At 32.5% G+C, this 15,291-nt stretch overlaps 1 protein-coding gene and 1 pseudogene across 1 annotated transcript; both read right to left on the bottom strand.

Annotated features, from left to right (window-relative positions):
- Positions 1-7,951: 7,951 nt before the first annotated feature.
- LOC145634433 (protein VACUOLELESS GAMETOPHYTES-like) lies at positions 7,952-8,787 on the bottom strand. The gene has a single exon (XM_081685857.1). It carries the CDS (start codon positions 8,654-8,656, stop codon positions 8,075-8,077), a length of 582 nt encoding a protein of 193 aa, XP_081541983.1. The 5' UTR covers positions 8,657-8,787; the 3' UTR covers positions 7,952-8,074.
- Positions 8,788-13,596: 4,809 nt separating this feature from the next.
- Positions 13,597-15,086, bottom strand: LOC145635766 (UDP-glucuronate 4-epimerase 1 pseudogene; annotated as a pseudogene).
- Between the last annotated feature and the right edge of the window lie 205 nt (positions 15,087-15,291).

The following is a 15,291-nucleotide window of genomic DNA, read 5'->3' as shown; positions in this document are numbered from 1 at the left end:
GTACTCCCACTTGCCTTTTTCAGGAGACACTTTTTAGCATAGGATGAACCAATCATGGTTTGAACCATGTTTGTTTGTTGCTTTTCTCAAACTATTTTGAGATTTATACTACTCCCACTTGACCTTTTGGAACAATTTCCATAAGGGCATCTACTTGAGCAACAAAAATTTTGTGCTAAGTATGATTTGTGTAGTAGTACCCCGTGCTCTGTGTAGGAATTGATCGTGCATTAAACGCTTTAATACAATATTTATTCCTTGCTTTGTAGAAAGACTTTATGAGAACTCTTCTTATCCATATCATATGTGGAGTCTTTGCTACACTTGATTTGACATATATAGTTTGTTTAGTTTTGTAGCTTATCTTAAAAGTATGTCCCTTGAACAATGGTTGGAAGATAGGTAATTTTCATCCATTATCAAAATATATCTCATATAGATTGATAGCTCCCTTCATAAACACTTCACAAGGTTTTCTTTCGGAGTTTGTCGTAAAACGATTTCACAACTCTTGGATGTTCATCAATGTCTTGGCTTAAATTCTTATTATTACGATCATATCGCAATACTTTGAATGTGTTTATCGCAATACTTTGAATGTGTTGCCAAGTATATGTCTTGACTTAAATTTTCACAATTACAATCATATTGTAATGTAATCATTATGTTGTCAAGTATCACTGAACTTCATACTGAACATTTTGAACTTTTCAAAATTTTCACTCTTATGCTTCAACTAAGCACATGTGATCATATCACAAATGAAGTTTTATTGTGCGTCTCTAGTCTTTGAACCTTTGGTTTTCTTACATCAATATGTATTCGACCTTGAGTTCACATCATCATTTCTCTAAATGGTGATTTTGTCAAAATTTCAAATTAGAATGATAATTACATATATCAATGGATTCATAATCTAATGATATTGAAAGTCCATCCCTTTGGATCTTTCGCATGCAATGTTCATTTTGTTCGAATAATTTGACATTTTAGAGACAAATAATTTATAGAAATGGTTCAATTATTTCTATCATATAGAACTTTGAACCTATTTAGCAACTCAAAACACATTATGACTCAATGAAGCATAGAATAACATTTATTCCACGTTTTTGAATCTTCGATGCGTAGTCATTACTAACATTGAATGGTGTTTTGATAATGGCAAGAATGAATAACATTTATTTAATTCTAGCCAATAACAAGGTAAGGTGAAATATAGGTTCTATTTGTAAAGTTGCAACTTTTGCTTCCAGACTCGTAGATTCTACTTGTGAAGTAGCAACATTTGCTTCTAAACTTGTAGATTTATTTCTCCTTTAGCCATACTTCTTCATTTAGTTCAACCTCATTCTCAATGAGAGAGAACTAAACAAGACATCATATGTCCAAGAAGTAGTAGCAATGTGCTAAATCAATTTCTATAATATACTTCTTAAATTGGAACATTTCCATTCTTTTACCTTCCAACTATATGAGGTAGTTTCTAATCAATTGGAATTGGTCCATTTAATTTGAAACATTTGTTGTTCATAACAACTTTTAGCATGTAAGTAGTTCTAGGTTTGAGAAGTAGCAACTTGTTTGCATTTCTTGGCCTATAACTTCTTAATGCAATCCTCATATATTCCTAAACCTTTCCCATTTGAGCCACTTAGAACACTTCTCTTAGGTTCAAAATGATGCTTTGCTTAACTACTTTAAGCACATTTCATGATTTTGCTAAGTCTATTCAATCATCATTCATATTAGAGTTTAATCAACTATTTAACTCTTATATAAAGTGGATGAAGAATAGCGTCATTTGATCAACTTTTGATCATAGAGATTTCCAATCACTTTCTTATATTCAATCATATTGAAGATAAGAGATTTTATTGGACTTTTATACTTGTCTTTTAGAGGGTTTGTACCTCCCATCTCATTATATCCCTTGAAACGCTTTTCAAAATGAAGATGTGTTGGCATTTTACTCAAACATTTTGAATAAAACCAACTCTAGACATGTGACATGGATTTCTAAAACTTGCCTTTTAGAAACATCTTAGCAAAATTTGAATATAGGTTTATGGATTATCTTTTAAACTTTTGAGAACGTTTCTCAACTTTATTTTCAATCGAGGAGATTATATATAATAATAAAATTAGAACGACATGTTACTTGTAAGTAAATGCAAAATTCAATTACGTTTAATAAAATTTAAAGTACCATAATCAATTTAAAATTTATTGGTAGCTTTGAAGCATTTTATTCAATTTTAAATGATCCCCATTGAATAAAATGATTCCAAGATCCTTTATTTGTGCAATAATTAACCAAAGTGAGGCACTGCCATCAACTATTACATTTTCAAGGTGAGTAAATTCTTTACTGATTACAACTCTTGTAATTCTTGGTTGAATAATTAACCATCACATGTTTAATTATTACCCTTAGCTTCAAGGTTCTAAACGCTTTAGGTAACCTTGTTTAATATAACCAATTAAAAGTGTAGAATGAGGTCCTACCCCCACTTCCCCAAGATATATTATGACACTCTGCTGAGGGCCGACCTATCATAAACGATCGAAGGTTTCGTCGGGTTTTCAATTGGAAAAGCTGCATCAATATTACTGGGATCTAGATTTATTATGTTGTGATTATTTAGTGAACTCTAGCGCATCATCAAGCAACATAAATAAACCTAAACATGCATAATCTACTAATGCATAAATAAAACATGACATAGTATGACCCCTTAATCCTAAGAAAACTAATAAAGCAAAAATGCTCCCACTTGAACCTTCATGGATCTCATCCATCTTGCTCCTTTGCGCCTTCACTTCATTGGCTTTTGGATCAACTGCAACCTGTAATACTATTCTATTCTATCTACTACTTAAATAAAATAAAATAAATTACAAAAATACTTAACGGCACGCAGACCGTATTTAGATTACAAAAATACATCACGATGCGCAGATCGTATTTAGAATCTATGGGCCATACTAGTCTATATATAGCAATAAACAATATCATATATTATAAAGTGCCATATAATAAATCACTCATCATGCTTTCCTAAACTACAACATCGAATGTTCACAATAAAGGAAACATGGCTTCTAAATATCTCATATTATAATTAATTACTGTAATTAGATAATATCATATATTATTCATGACCATCAATAAAATATCATATATTCTAAATTATTCATGAGATAGAATCAAATCTTATCTTAAAAGATAAATCATATTTATCCTCAAAGATTATCCTAACAAAGTTAGGAAATTCCATCCTAATTACTAGTCAATCACAAAATTTTAAATCAATTATATCCAATATTAATTATGGGATAATCACATTATTTAAATCAATTATTATCCTTTTGGAATATGCTCAGAATATCCTAACAAATCTTATCCAAAACTAACCACTTTAATTATGGATAATTACCAATTTAACAACTTTAAATATGGATAATATCAAATATAACAACTTTTGAACATTTGATTTTATCCTAAAATAAAAGATTTTATCCAAATAAAACCAATTTTATCTTTTAAAAATAAATGATCATATTTTCAAAATATTTTATCTTATCCAAAATAAAACTGATTTTATCCCAAAATAATTCATAATTATCTTGAAATAATTTTTCAAAACAGTTTTTTTTTTTTTTTTTTTTGAAAAGCCGCGTCAGCCACCGTGGTGTGGCCAGCCGAAGCCGGCCACGGTGTCCGTACACCTTGCGGTGTACGTTGTCCCTGCAGCGACGCAAGGACAGCAGCAGCAGCACACACAACGGGGTGGTGCACTGCTGCGCTGCCCCTTGACCGACCTGAGCCCAGCCCACCCTCTCTCCTGGACCACCACCGGTGCGGCAGTCGCCGTGGCTGCGCCACCCAGCCGCGGCTGCCGCACCTCAATCCCCCCTTTTTTTTATTGATTTTTAATTTAAAACAAAATATTTTTATTAAAATTAAAATTAATGTGGTCCATCTAATTAAATCATATTTAATTTCAAAATTAGGGTTCTTCATGAATTTAATCCCAATTTAATTCTAACTTTTAAAATTAAATTGATCATCATACATAAAACATTTTTATGCATAAATCAATCCGATTAAAATTATGAATCATAAAATAAACCGAATTAAATCAAAATCAAGCACAAAAAATCATATTTTAGGGCTAGGATTTTCGAAAAATTCGAAATTTAGGGTTAGGGGGTTCAAAATTTTCGAACATATTAGGGATAAAAACGGTCATCTTCATGGCTATTTGAGCATAATTAAATCACATTTAATCGATTCCAAAAGTTTAATCACATTAAAATAATAGTTGAACCATAATTAAATTAATCTCCCTCTTAATTGAATTAAAATTGTGGACTATCAAAGAATTATAGTGTAACACCCCAATAATTCTCCCTTTTTCAAACCACTTACTTTAAATAAAATAGTGGAGAACCATTGGCATGTTACCGCCACGTGTTAAAACGTTAAGGCTTTATCAAAGTATCGCAGCGGAAAATCAAACTTAAGTCTTTAAAATAACATAGTTTAGAAAATCAATAAATTAAAGCTTACAAATTGGAACCATATAAGGCCCTTATTTAAAACCAAACCAATATTCAAAATCCCAAAACATAATTAAAATAGCCAAGCATAAATAAGTTCGACACAAAGAACGAATACACTCAATCACACCATCCCTTGACAATGCGATTGTCAAATCTCGAACTTCACATCATCAAGCTAACCTGTGCAATACTGCTCCCCAATAATACAAGTGTAATAATTGGATCATCACAGGGTCATTGAAAGGCGAAGGCCATGACCAAAGAAAACACACACAAAAGCACGCAATCAGCAAAGCTGAGTACATACAAGCTACAACGCACAAAACCTAACATGCTCAACTAATTAAAGTAAATAACATACAATGTGAATTCAATAATCAAGACTCCACACTTAAACAATTCAATTGACTCAACATACTTATGAACTAATTCCAAACACTTGACTCTTTATATATAATTTAATTAATTTAATTTATTTAGTTTGGAGTAAGCAATAGACGAGGTTGTCCAATCCACCAAATCATTTTGGTCCCAAATGACCATTTGAAATAAAAGTTTAGCGCGATGCAAGAATGGGCGCGACTCCATTCTCACAAAGTTAGTCTAGAATCTCATCTAACTTTCATTATAAAATAAAAATGTAAATACCAAAAGAGAAGAGGACATGTTGATCAAACAAGCCTCGGAAAGCCACGGGCTACGACCGTGTACCCCAACCCATAATTGTCAATACTCTAGAAGTGCACACTTTCCAGAGTTTTATTGCTCATCCTTGTTTCACTTTACGTGATTACAATTTTAATTAATAGCCGACTCAATCAAGAAGACCATACATAACAATCATACATCAATTATTTTTAATCTTATTTAGGACAATGGTGATCACATCACAAATTGACCTTTAATTCCATTAAACTTCCAAATTATCCAAAATTGTTGAACATAGTCAACCCACCTAGCCATTTCGGCTTAATCCACCTTTACTCAACATACTAATAAGTCATGATTGAGTAATAAATAAATAAATAATAACCTTGTGGAATAATTAATAAATTCATTCCACTTAAACCATTCAATTCCAATCCTTTAATAATTCAAATGTGGTTAACAAACCAATCCAATAAAATATGTTTGTATCAACAATCCATACAAACAATTAATCCAATATAATTCAACATACTTGCATCCATAATTCCATACAAGCATAATTAATTCACGAAAACATGCCTCATAAACATAAATACATGAATTAATTAAATATATAACCAAACAATTTTCATCCAAGTGTTCTCTAATCATGAAACTAAGTTCTTTTCTTTGGTACCTAAACATGATACTACTTACAACGAAGTAGACATGTACGTACCTCGTATAAACAATCCTTTGTGCCACTTTTAATCACTTAAAAGTCTCCTAAGAAATAATCACTTCCTAGAAAACAAGCAACAACAATAAATTAATACTTAACCAAATTTCCAGCAATATAATTTAGATTAAAAGTCCTTAAAACTCCATTTAAAACACGTTTTTATGCTTAATTAATCAATAGAAATCCAATAGGAACAAAAGCCCCAATTTAATTTGTCATAAGAACCCTAAAATCCCAATTTGATTAAATTAAAACCCTAGGTTTATAAATTATAAAATCTGAAAATTAAATCAACATTATAATCTGAAAATTATAAGTTTAAGCTATCAAAAACATGAATTTGATACTAAAAATATGAACTTTATACCATAAAATCAAAACATAAACAAAATTAATACTTTCAAGCAAAATAGGAAAACAAAAGAGGGGAGAGAAAGGGGGCAGCCACGAGGGCTGTTGCTTGGTGGGTCGCCGACAGTGGGTCGCCGGCGGCGGGCGGCCGGCGGTGGTGGCAGCAGGCGGCAGCAATGGGCAGCAGGTGGAGCAGTGAGAAAGTTCTCACGTAGGAAGGAGGAATAAGGGTAAAAAAAAAGAAAGGAAAAAAAAGAAAAAGGAAAGAAAAAGAAATAAAAAATAAAAGAAAGGAAAAAGAAAAGAAAAATAAAATAAAGGAGTAAGTAAATAATACTAACCTTTTGTGTGGGAAAAATTTTGGGGATGTATGGGGTATTTATAGGAGAGAGAGAGTGGTGTAGGGTAAATAGTAAGATTGAGCCTCATAAAATTAATGGGCCAATTAGGAAAATAAAGTGGGTTAGGCTTTGATTGTTTGGACATGAATTATAGAATGAATGTATGTATAAGAAATTTATACCAAAATAATTTTCGACCCAAAATTAAAAATTGAAACTTTTGAAATTAAATTCCGGAAAAATACTAATAAATATTATAAATAATATATAATTTCATTTATAATATATTTTAAAAATATGGGGGATTACATATAGTCAATATGCGTAAATGCAATAGGCTCTGATACCACTGTAGGGAATTATAGATACTACGCAGCGGAAAAAAAAAACATGAATCATATTCATGCAGTACCAAATCCCAAGATCTAATGCATAACACATAAAGAACATATAATCGTACCTTTGAAGCGTGATTCCACGTGCGATCGAGCAAGAACATTGGGAGATAAAGAACCTCAAGCGTGATTCCTCTATTTGGTCCACGGGCACAGATTAAGACCTCCACTAATGCTAGTTAGTTGCAATTGAACTCTTCAATTGACCTTCTATGGAGAAGTGCGAGTAACGAACCACCATAAACCACCACGAACCACCACACGCGCCACCAAGGGTGGCCAGCCGTGAGTCCAAAGGGAAGGAGAGGGAGCCGTGAATTAGAGAGGGAATAAGGGTTTTGGGATTGGTTGCCTTGATGTCAAAATTCACTGTGTGTGAATTATGACTACTTGCTTGCAACCCTAGGCATGGATCTTATTTATAGATCTCATCTCTAAATAAGAGCCCATGTCAAAAGCCCAAAACTTATTTCCAATCTAACTATGCTAGCCCAATCCATTTCATGATTAGTTAATTGCTCATGAGGCCCATTAATGGGCCTCTAACTTGCTTAACCCAATACCCTTGTGTGTGACCTCATATGATCCATTCTAGCGGGCTTTGGACCATTCGACTAGCCCAAAGATCATCTCTCATAGTCTAGCAACAGATGATGACGCCCCAAGAGAACGAACTTATTATCTCCATAATAGTGATCCTTGATATATCTAGTAATTGCACTTATCGAAGACACAACTCCTTCAAATACAAAATTTCCACAAGATTTTTTCCCATCACTACCTAAGTTCCAAAATAAAATAAATTAAAAATTTTAACAAATTAAGAAGTACACATCTCTCTAAATTCTACGTAAAGTTTTACTATAGCGAAGATGACAATTGAAAAGGAAAAAAATTGAAGCTACAAAAATAAGAGACTTGAAATATGTCAAGAGAAATAAAGAGTTTTCTGTAAGAATGATAATTAGTTATTTTTATATGAATTAAGTGATAACTTATACACAACCCGTACGTAGAACGGGTCCAAAAGCTAGTCTGTATACATAACTTCATCCAGAAATAATACCAACAATAATCTCAGTCAAAACATCACCAAAACCACCTTCATCATCATTATTAATAGTACTCTTACTTGATAAACACCCAACATGAATATGAACATCACAAATCCCACAAAAATACCTCCAATATTTACATGATTTATCACAAACGTCACACTTAATAGATGCCATTAATTGAAGCTTCAACGTATGAGGAGGGTGCATAGCATGTTTAATCAAATACTCCGGCAATTGACTACAAACAGGATGCACAAAAAAGTTGCATGATTTACACCTATAAGCCATCCCTTTGACATGCTTTTGACAAAGGTTACACTTATGGTAATAGATTTGTTGTGTCTCCATTAGTTGTAGAGCGTGTCGTGGGTGTGTGAATGAAGAGAGCATAACCGGGCTAGCTCCACAAGTCGAATGGATGTCGTAGTTGCATTGATCACATCGCAATCTCATGCCTCGGCCCTCAGATTTGCAAGACTTGCACTCGAATTTTGAGTTTTTGTACACTTCCTTTAATGGGTGTTTTGTGTGTTTTATGTATTGGATCCATTTTGGTTGTTCTAGGTGATACATTGTTGATTATGTTATAAACCATAATTGGTCATATAGTATATAGAACATGTATTTATATATATAATTCAAGCATATAGAAGATTCAAAGCTAGATTATCGCACCTTCAAGCATATAGAAGATTCAAAGCTAGATTATCTTAAGGTGCGATAATCCGTTTGAAAATAACATAAATCAATTAAATTTATTACATAGTTTGAAATTTTCTAGCAATGTATTGTCACTGATCATGATGGATTTGTTAATATAATTTGTGTTTTTCTTCAAAGTTTAAACAGTCAAATTCATTTACAATATGATTATCTACTAGTCTTTGACAATTTAATTCAAATGCCATATAACCAAGACTAAAATATATAGATAACAGCTCATGAAATTCCTTGGAAACTTGTAATTGTTGACTTGTTTATTTATATATAGGGGGATTTTTTCCTCCTTAATTATTTGATTACTTGCATACTTTCTTTTTTTTTTTTTTTTTTTTTTTGTGGCTTTATTTTATTACTGCTCCATTTTATTTATTTGAAAATCTTTACAATATTTTTACTAATTTCTTCTCTTATAGTGGACCCCTCAACTATCATACTTTAATATTTCCAAATTCCCTCTCCTCTCAACTACGGAGTATCACACTTTATTCTTTCACTAACCACTTCCTTTATATTTAACGAGTATTATTTTCTATTATTTCTCCTAAACTTCGCGCAATCGCGTATGGAGAAATTGAGCAAGTAATAAACTACAGAGGTAGAAATATTTATAATAATAATAAAAACAATAATTGGATTCACATGAAGAATATGCATTGCAATAATGTTGATACAATTTAAGCTTCAAAATGAAAGATGCGATAATTTTAATACAATTTAAGCTTCAAAATAAAAGATACTCCCTTCATTTTGTAAAAAATAGTTTTATTGTATTATACTCTTAGGATTTAAAATGTTTCTTTAAAAGAGATATGATGAACGAAAACTTATTAATTTCTTAATTCGAAGTACATAAGAGTTTTGTGTGCACCAATTGTCAAGCATTCAAGCAAACCTAAAAAATTTCTTAACACGTAAAATGAGACATTTTTATTTATCTTCCCCCTAAATTTTTCCTCTAATCGAACTCTGAAAGACCCAAATGACTTCCAAAATTATAATAGAGCCCATGAGAAAATGGTTATGGACTTAGGGCCTATAGCCGTTATGCACTTATGAATTACTATACTCTAATAGTGATCTTGGTACATTTAGGCCCACTCCATCAGTGGATAATGTTAATCAAGCAAGTACCGATGAAACAACATTATGTTCTCCTACCAAAATAGTGTTATCTTTCTCTGAATAATTTTGACGGGATCTTGAATAAATCTTGTGTATAATGATGGGTGCATATTCATTTAATTGTCAAAGGGTTAGTTTGAGCGTAATTTTAATTATTTTTATGGTAAATTTAACCACTTCAAGGGTAACTTTTATTTTGACGTTACTTTGAATTTTTTTTATTAAAGTGTAATTTTAATAGATACTTAATTACTAATATAAAAACTAATCTTTCAAAAAAAAAAAAAAAAAAACTAATATAAAATCTAATAGGATTGATCTAATACATCATAAGTTATTTGTAAGATAAAATTTATTAATAGAAAAATAATAACTTTTGCAATATAAAAAGTAACTTTACTACTTTTAATGTAACTTTAATCCGTTTTATAATAATTTAACGTACACCCGCCTCTAAATATGATCCCTAATAATACTATTCTGTATTTTAATTTGGTCATTCTAAAAAAAAAAATTTGTAATAAGCCAAATTAATTTTGTCAGTGTGTAATGATAAAACAATAAGTTGTCATATCATTTGGACTACTTCTAATTACTACCTTACTAAATATTTATTCACAAGTTCGAGTCGAACTCCTTCACCACTGTTTTAGGAAGGGAATTGGGAAGCAGGCAAGCAATCACGGTTAACATTATTCCTCTTATGAGTGTGCATTATTCTCTTATGGTATCATACGAGGTATAAATTTATAAATGATTGATTAAATTTGGTTTTAAACAAGGAAAAATTGAAACTATAGCTTAGTAATCTCACATTTGTCTCATCCTCTCAAAATAATCTTACCTTTTTGAATTACGAAAACAATCCTATCTTAGCACCCCATTTTTTCAAAATAATCGATAACAATTGTTTTATCAACAAAAATAAACGAACAGATTAATTTATGATCCAAAATAAACTCAAAATCTAATAATATATGTAGTACAAACACAATTTGTCTGAAATACTCATTAGTTAATAGTTGATACTCTACCACACATAGTAGACTTGTTTCTACTTACTAGTTGAAAGAGTCCTGGACTCCTGGTATTGGTCTATTGGACTGGACTCAAATCCATACAAAAATTTAATAATTTAGAATTTTAGAGAGAATCATTCAACCCAAAATATGAATGATATCCATTAAACTACTGAAAAAAAAATATCTTGGCCTTAAAAAAAATAGAATAAAAAAAAAAGATTTGGAACCGAAATTGATATTGTCTTTCTTTCATATTAATTGCAAATTTTGTTTTATTAAAATTAAATGTTACTTCCTCTGTCCCTTAATTACATTATTTTTCACTGTTTCTTTGCTCATCACATACATCACTTATCTTTCAAGTTACACTCACTAATAAATTTTGCATAAGAATCCATACGGTCCTCCAAAATTATAAATAATACTCCGTATTAAACAGATGTAGTACATATAACTGACTCGGTTACAACTTACAAAATTCCACCAAAAAAAAAAAAAAAAAAAAATCTAGTGTATGTTTGTCGGTAAAGCATGTGTGTTGTTATAATAAACCATCATATCATAATCTTAATATCTATATCCATTTTTATAAATTGCTAAATAACAAACTTTAACAGCTAGATAAATATATATTGGGCCTTTTTGGGCCCACCAGAGCCTATTAGTGGGCCCATCACCATTAACAATACCGTATGTCACGCTCTAAAAACCAGCCTGTCTTATTCCTCAATTTTATTTAATTTTTATAGCACCACTTGCTCTGTCTAGTATAGTTGGATCTCGCAATCATTTTAATGAAGCAATAGTAGTTCAAAAGTTTATAAATGGAGCACTATTTATATTGTATTTGTTGGCTAATTCTATACATTAATGTGGGAAACATACTTAAGATTGAAACTATCATAATCAATTATACGTACATTTTACTTAATATGCTATAAAGCTAGACTTTTTCCGCTTTATTAGCTACAAATTAAAGTAACTCACATTCTGTATGGTACTAGATAGGATATTATGAGCACATCTGCTCGGATTAGTTGTCACGTTGTTATAATGTTTAATGACGTAACTATCTCACTCTTATTTCGACTTTTGGCTTTATTGTTTTAGATGTAGATATTTCCTTCAAACAGAGCTACGGAAGATAATATACCTAATTTTTAATTTTCCTCCATTTTTTCGAGTTTAAAGCAAACAAGATTCTAGAAACAATGAAATAATTCAATGCTAGGTTGGAATGTTATTCTTAAAAAATTTCTAAATCACGAAAAAGGTGGAAATAATTAAATGTATATTCTTCTTGTAGTATACTGTATAACGTAGAGCGTAGGAATACGAAATCTATCTTTATAGGAATTCTAATAACTTCATCCTTAAGAATAGACTGAACTGTTTTACTATTCCATAATTCATGTATAATTAGTATAGGTTTCCAAGTTGAACACTCCAATAGTCAATTTATAGTGATTTGAACTGTCATAGGGTATGTGACAAGAAACATGTGTAATTCATTACTCATCATTCATGCAGCTGTAATAGTCTACAAAGACCCTGTACTTGCACAACAATCTAGCAACGGGTGTGAGGTTAGAGGTCGAATCTTAACTCCATATATATATTTAACACATTTACCTCATTTAGGTACATACTACAAGTACAAAATGTGATTCATAGATGAAATCTTGCTAAAAAAATACATGAAAACATTTTATATAATGTAGCATTACTAATTCATTTTTTTTTTGTTAGTTAGATATGATTACAATTGACTAATTCTATAGAATTTACGCTTTGTGGTATTCTATAATCCCTTTTTTCATTGGGAGCTAAACACTCGTACCATAACATTAATTAATCCTGAAACGAACTTTAAAGACACATTTTTCTACTCAACAAGTATAAAATGCCATGCCTCATTCTTTCTTTAATTAGTATCTTAACTAGTGAACTATTACCAGTAATCACCGACAAGTAGACAAAAATAAAGTCTAATTAACAGCACACTTAGTGGCCAACCATTCCTACATACCTTTACACACAATACCAGGTATGAACTCTTTTTAACACCTACTAAATCCAATGTTATACACTACTTAAATTTAAGGCCTTGTCTTTATTCATTAATAAAATTATAATTATATTAATGTAATTAGTAATTTAATCAAATCTTATGCCTGCACTTAGAAGTATGCCACCACATTGCACTACAATTACTTGCAACATTATAATTTAATTAAGGAGTAGAAAAATGATGCAACATGCCACGTTCTTTCTTTCCTAAGAAATTTCCTTCAATTATTTTTGTACTACTATCAATAATGATCAACCGGCCAAGCTATTTACTGATTATATAATTGAGCGCGTAAATAAATATCACTAAGTAATTAATAACACTGATCGACACATGAAGCAAAATTAAATTATCCAAAGTAAGCGAATATGGGAAAATTAGTTGGCACCTAAAATAAAAGATTTTTCCTTTACAGATATGATTCTTGAAAAAATAAAATTTCATCTACCCATGACTTTTTTTTTTTATCCTTTTCTTTTTTTGGAATTCTAATTTTCCATTTTTGAAAAAAAAAGAACCCCCATATATTTCTCCACCCTTAAAAAAATTAAAAATTACCCAACAAAATTCTGTAATTGACCAAAAAAATTTACTTCCAAAAAAAAAAATTAAATCAATTTACAGGCTTGCCGTTATTGTAGCCGTAATAAGAAAGATACCACCTAACAAACTTTTTCAACCCGGTTTGTAAATCGGTAGTGGGCTTATACCCGAAATCTTTTTGGGCCAAACTAATATTCGCATGAGTAAACGGAACGTCACCGTTTCCTGGCATTTCGACTACATTCTTCTTAGCCTTCACTTTCAAATGCTTCTCTAATATACCGACAAGTGTCGGTACCGTTACCGGTTGTGTGTTCCCCAAATTGTATATTCTATACGGTGCTACCCCTCTTTTTTTACCGCCACTTCCGGTACTTTTTCCTGACGTGTCCAATGCTCCTAAACACCCTTTTACGACGTCGTCTATGTATGTGAAATCTCTTGCTAGATCGACTTTGTTTTTACCTCTGTAAACGGTGATTGGTTTTCCTTGTAGGATGTTTCGGGTGAAGGAGAAGTACGCCATGTCGGGCCGGCCCCACGGGCCGTATACGGTGAAGAACCGGAGCCCGGTTATGGAGAGCCCGTAGATGTGGTTGTAAGTGTGGGTTATCTCCTCGCCGGCTTTTTTGGTTGCGGCGTAGAGGGATGCGGGTTGGTCGGTTCGGTCGAGTTCGGAAAACGGGCTCTTCTCGTTGAGCCCGTAGACGGAACTAGATGAAGCCCATACGATGCTCGGTTGCGGGTTAGCCGACTTGCAGACTTCCAACAAGTTGACTAGACCCGCAATGTTGCTGTGGACATACGACATCGGGTTCTCGATCGCGTATCGAACACCGGCTTGAGCCGCGAGGTGCATCACGTGGGTGAACGCGACCGTGTCGAAGAGCTTCGACACGATCTTGAAGTCGTTGATGTCACCCTCAACTATAAATACGCCATGAGATTGAAGCAAATTCTTACGAGCCCGTTTTAACGACGGGTCGTAATAATTGTTGAAGTTGTCGAGGCCCACGACTCCATCGCCTCGTTTCTTCAAGGCGAGGGAGACGTGGGACCCGACAAAACCGGCAGCGCCGGTAACAAGTACGGACATACCACCAGATCGATGGATCTGGGCGGATGTCCGTACTTGTTTCTCCCATTGAATACCGCCCCAAGATGCGGTAAAATACTTGCTACCCGTATCAACGAAACTCTGAAAACTCAAATACGACGCCGTAAGAGCAATCAAGAACAACGCCCAAAGAAACATGGTACTAGTGGAAGCGAAACATCGATGAAGCTGACGATTCATGAAATAATGAGCACCCCTTTGATCAACCTTAAATTTCCCAGGTGTTGAAGGGAAGAGTTCATCCTCTAATTGAGGCATTACTATTCTCTTTTGATTTTCTCTCTCCAGAAATTTAATCATTCAATTTGATTTTAATGGAGATTATTAGCAGATGCAGAGGAAAGAGAAAGGGAGGAAAATGGGAAATGGGAAATGGTAAAATCTGCATCTGCAAAGAGAAAAAAAAGGGGAGAGATAGAGGTGGGGGATATATAGTGGTCACCCACAAGGAAAGAGAGAGGAATGAAGATAGGGACAATTTAACCAAACTAGACGCGTGAACGCGTTATAAAGATGGGCAGGTTGGATGTATTTCAGTATTTCTACTGCTTACTGTGCTCAGTATTTATGACTTTTTAACTTTGACAGAGAACCCCGTGTGTGTTGTGTG

This window comes from Chenopodium album, chromosome 6, assembly GCF_948465745.1.
Source record: "Chenopodium album chromosome 6, dcCheAlbu1.1, whole genome shotgun sequence".
NCBI classification, from domain to species: Eukaryota; Viridiplantae; Streptophyta; class Magnoliopsida; order Caryophyllales; family Amaranthaceae; genus Chenopodium; species Chenopodium album.
The sequence above is the reverse complement of the archived record's forward strand: the minus strand, read 5'-3'. Positions and strand labels throughout refer to the sequence as shown.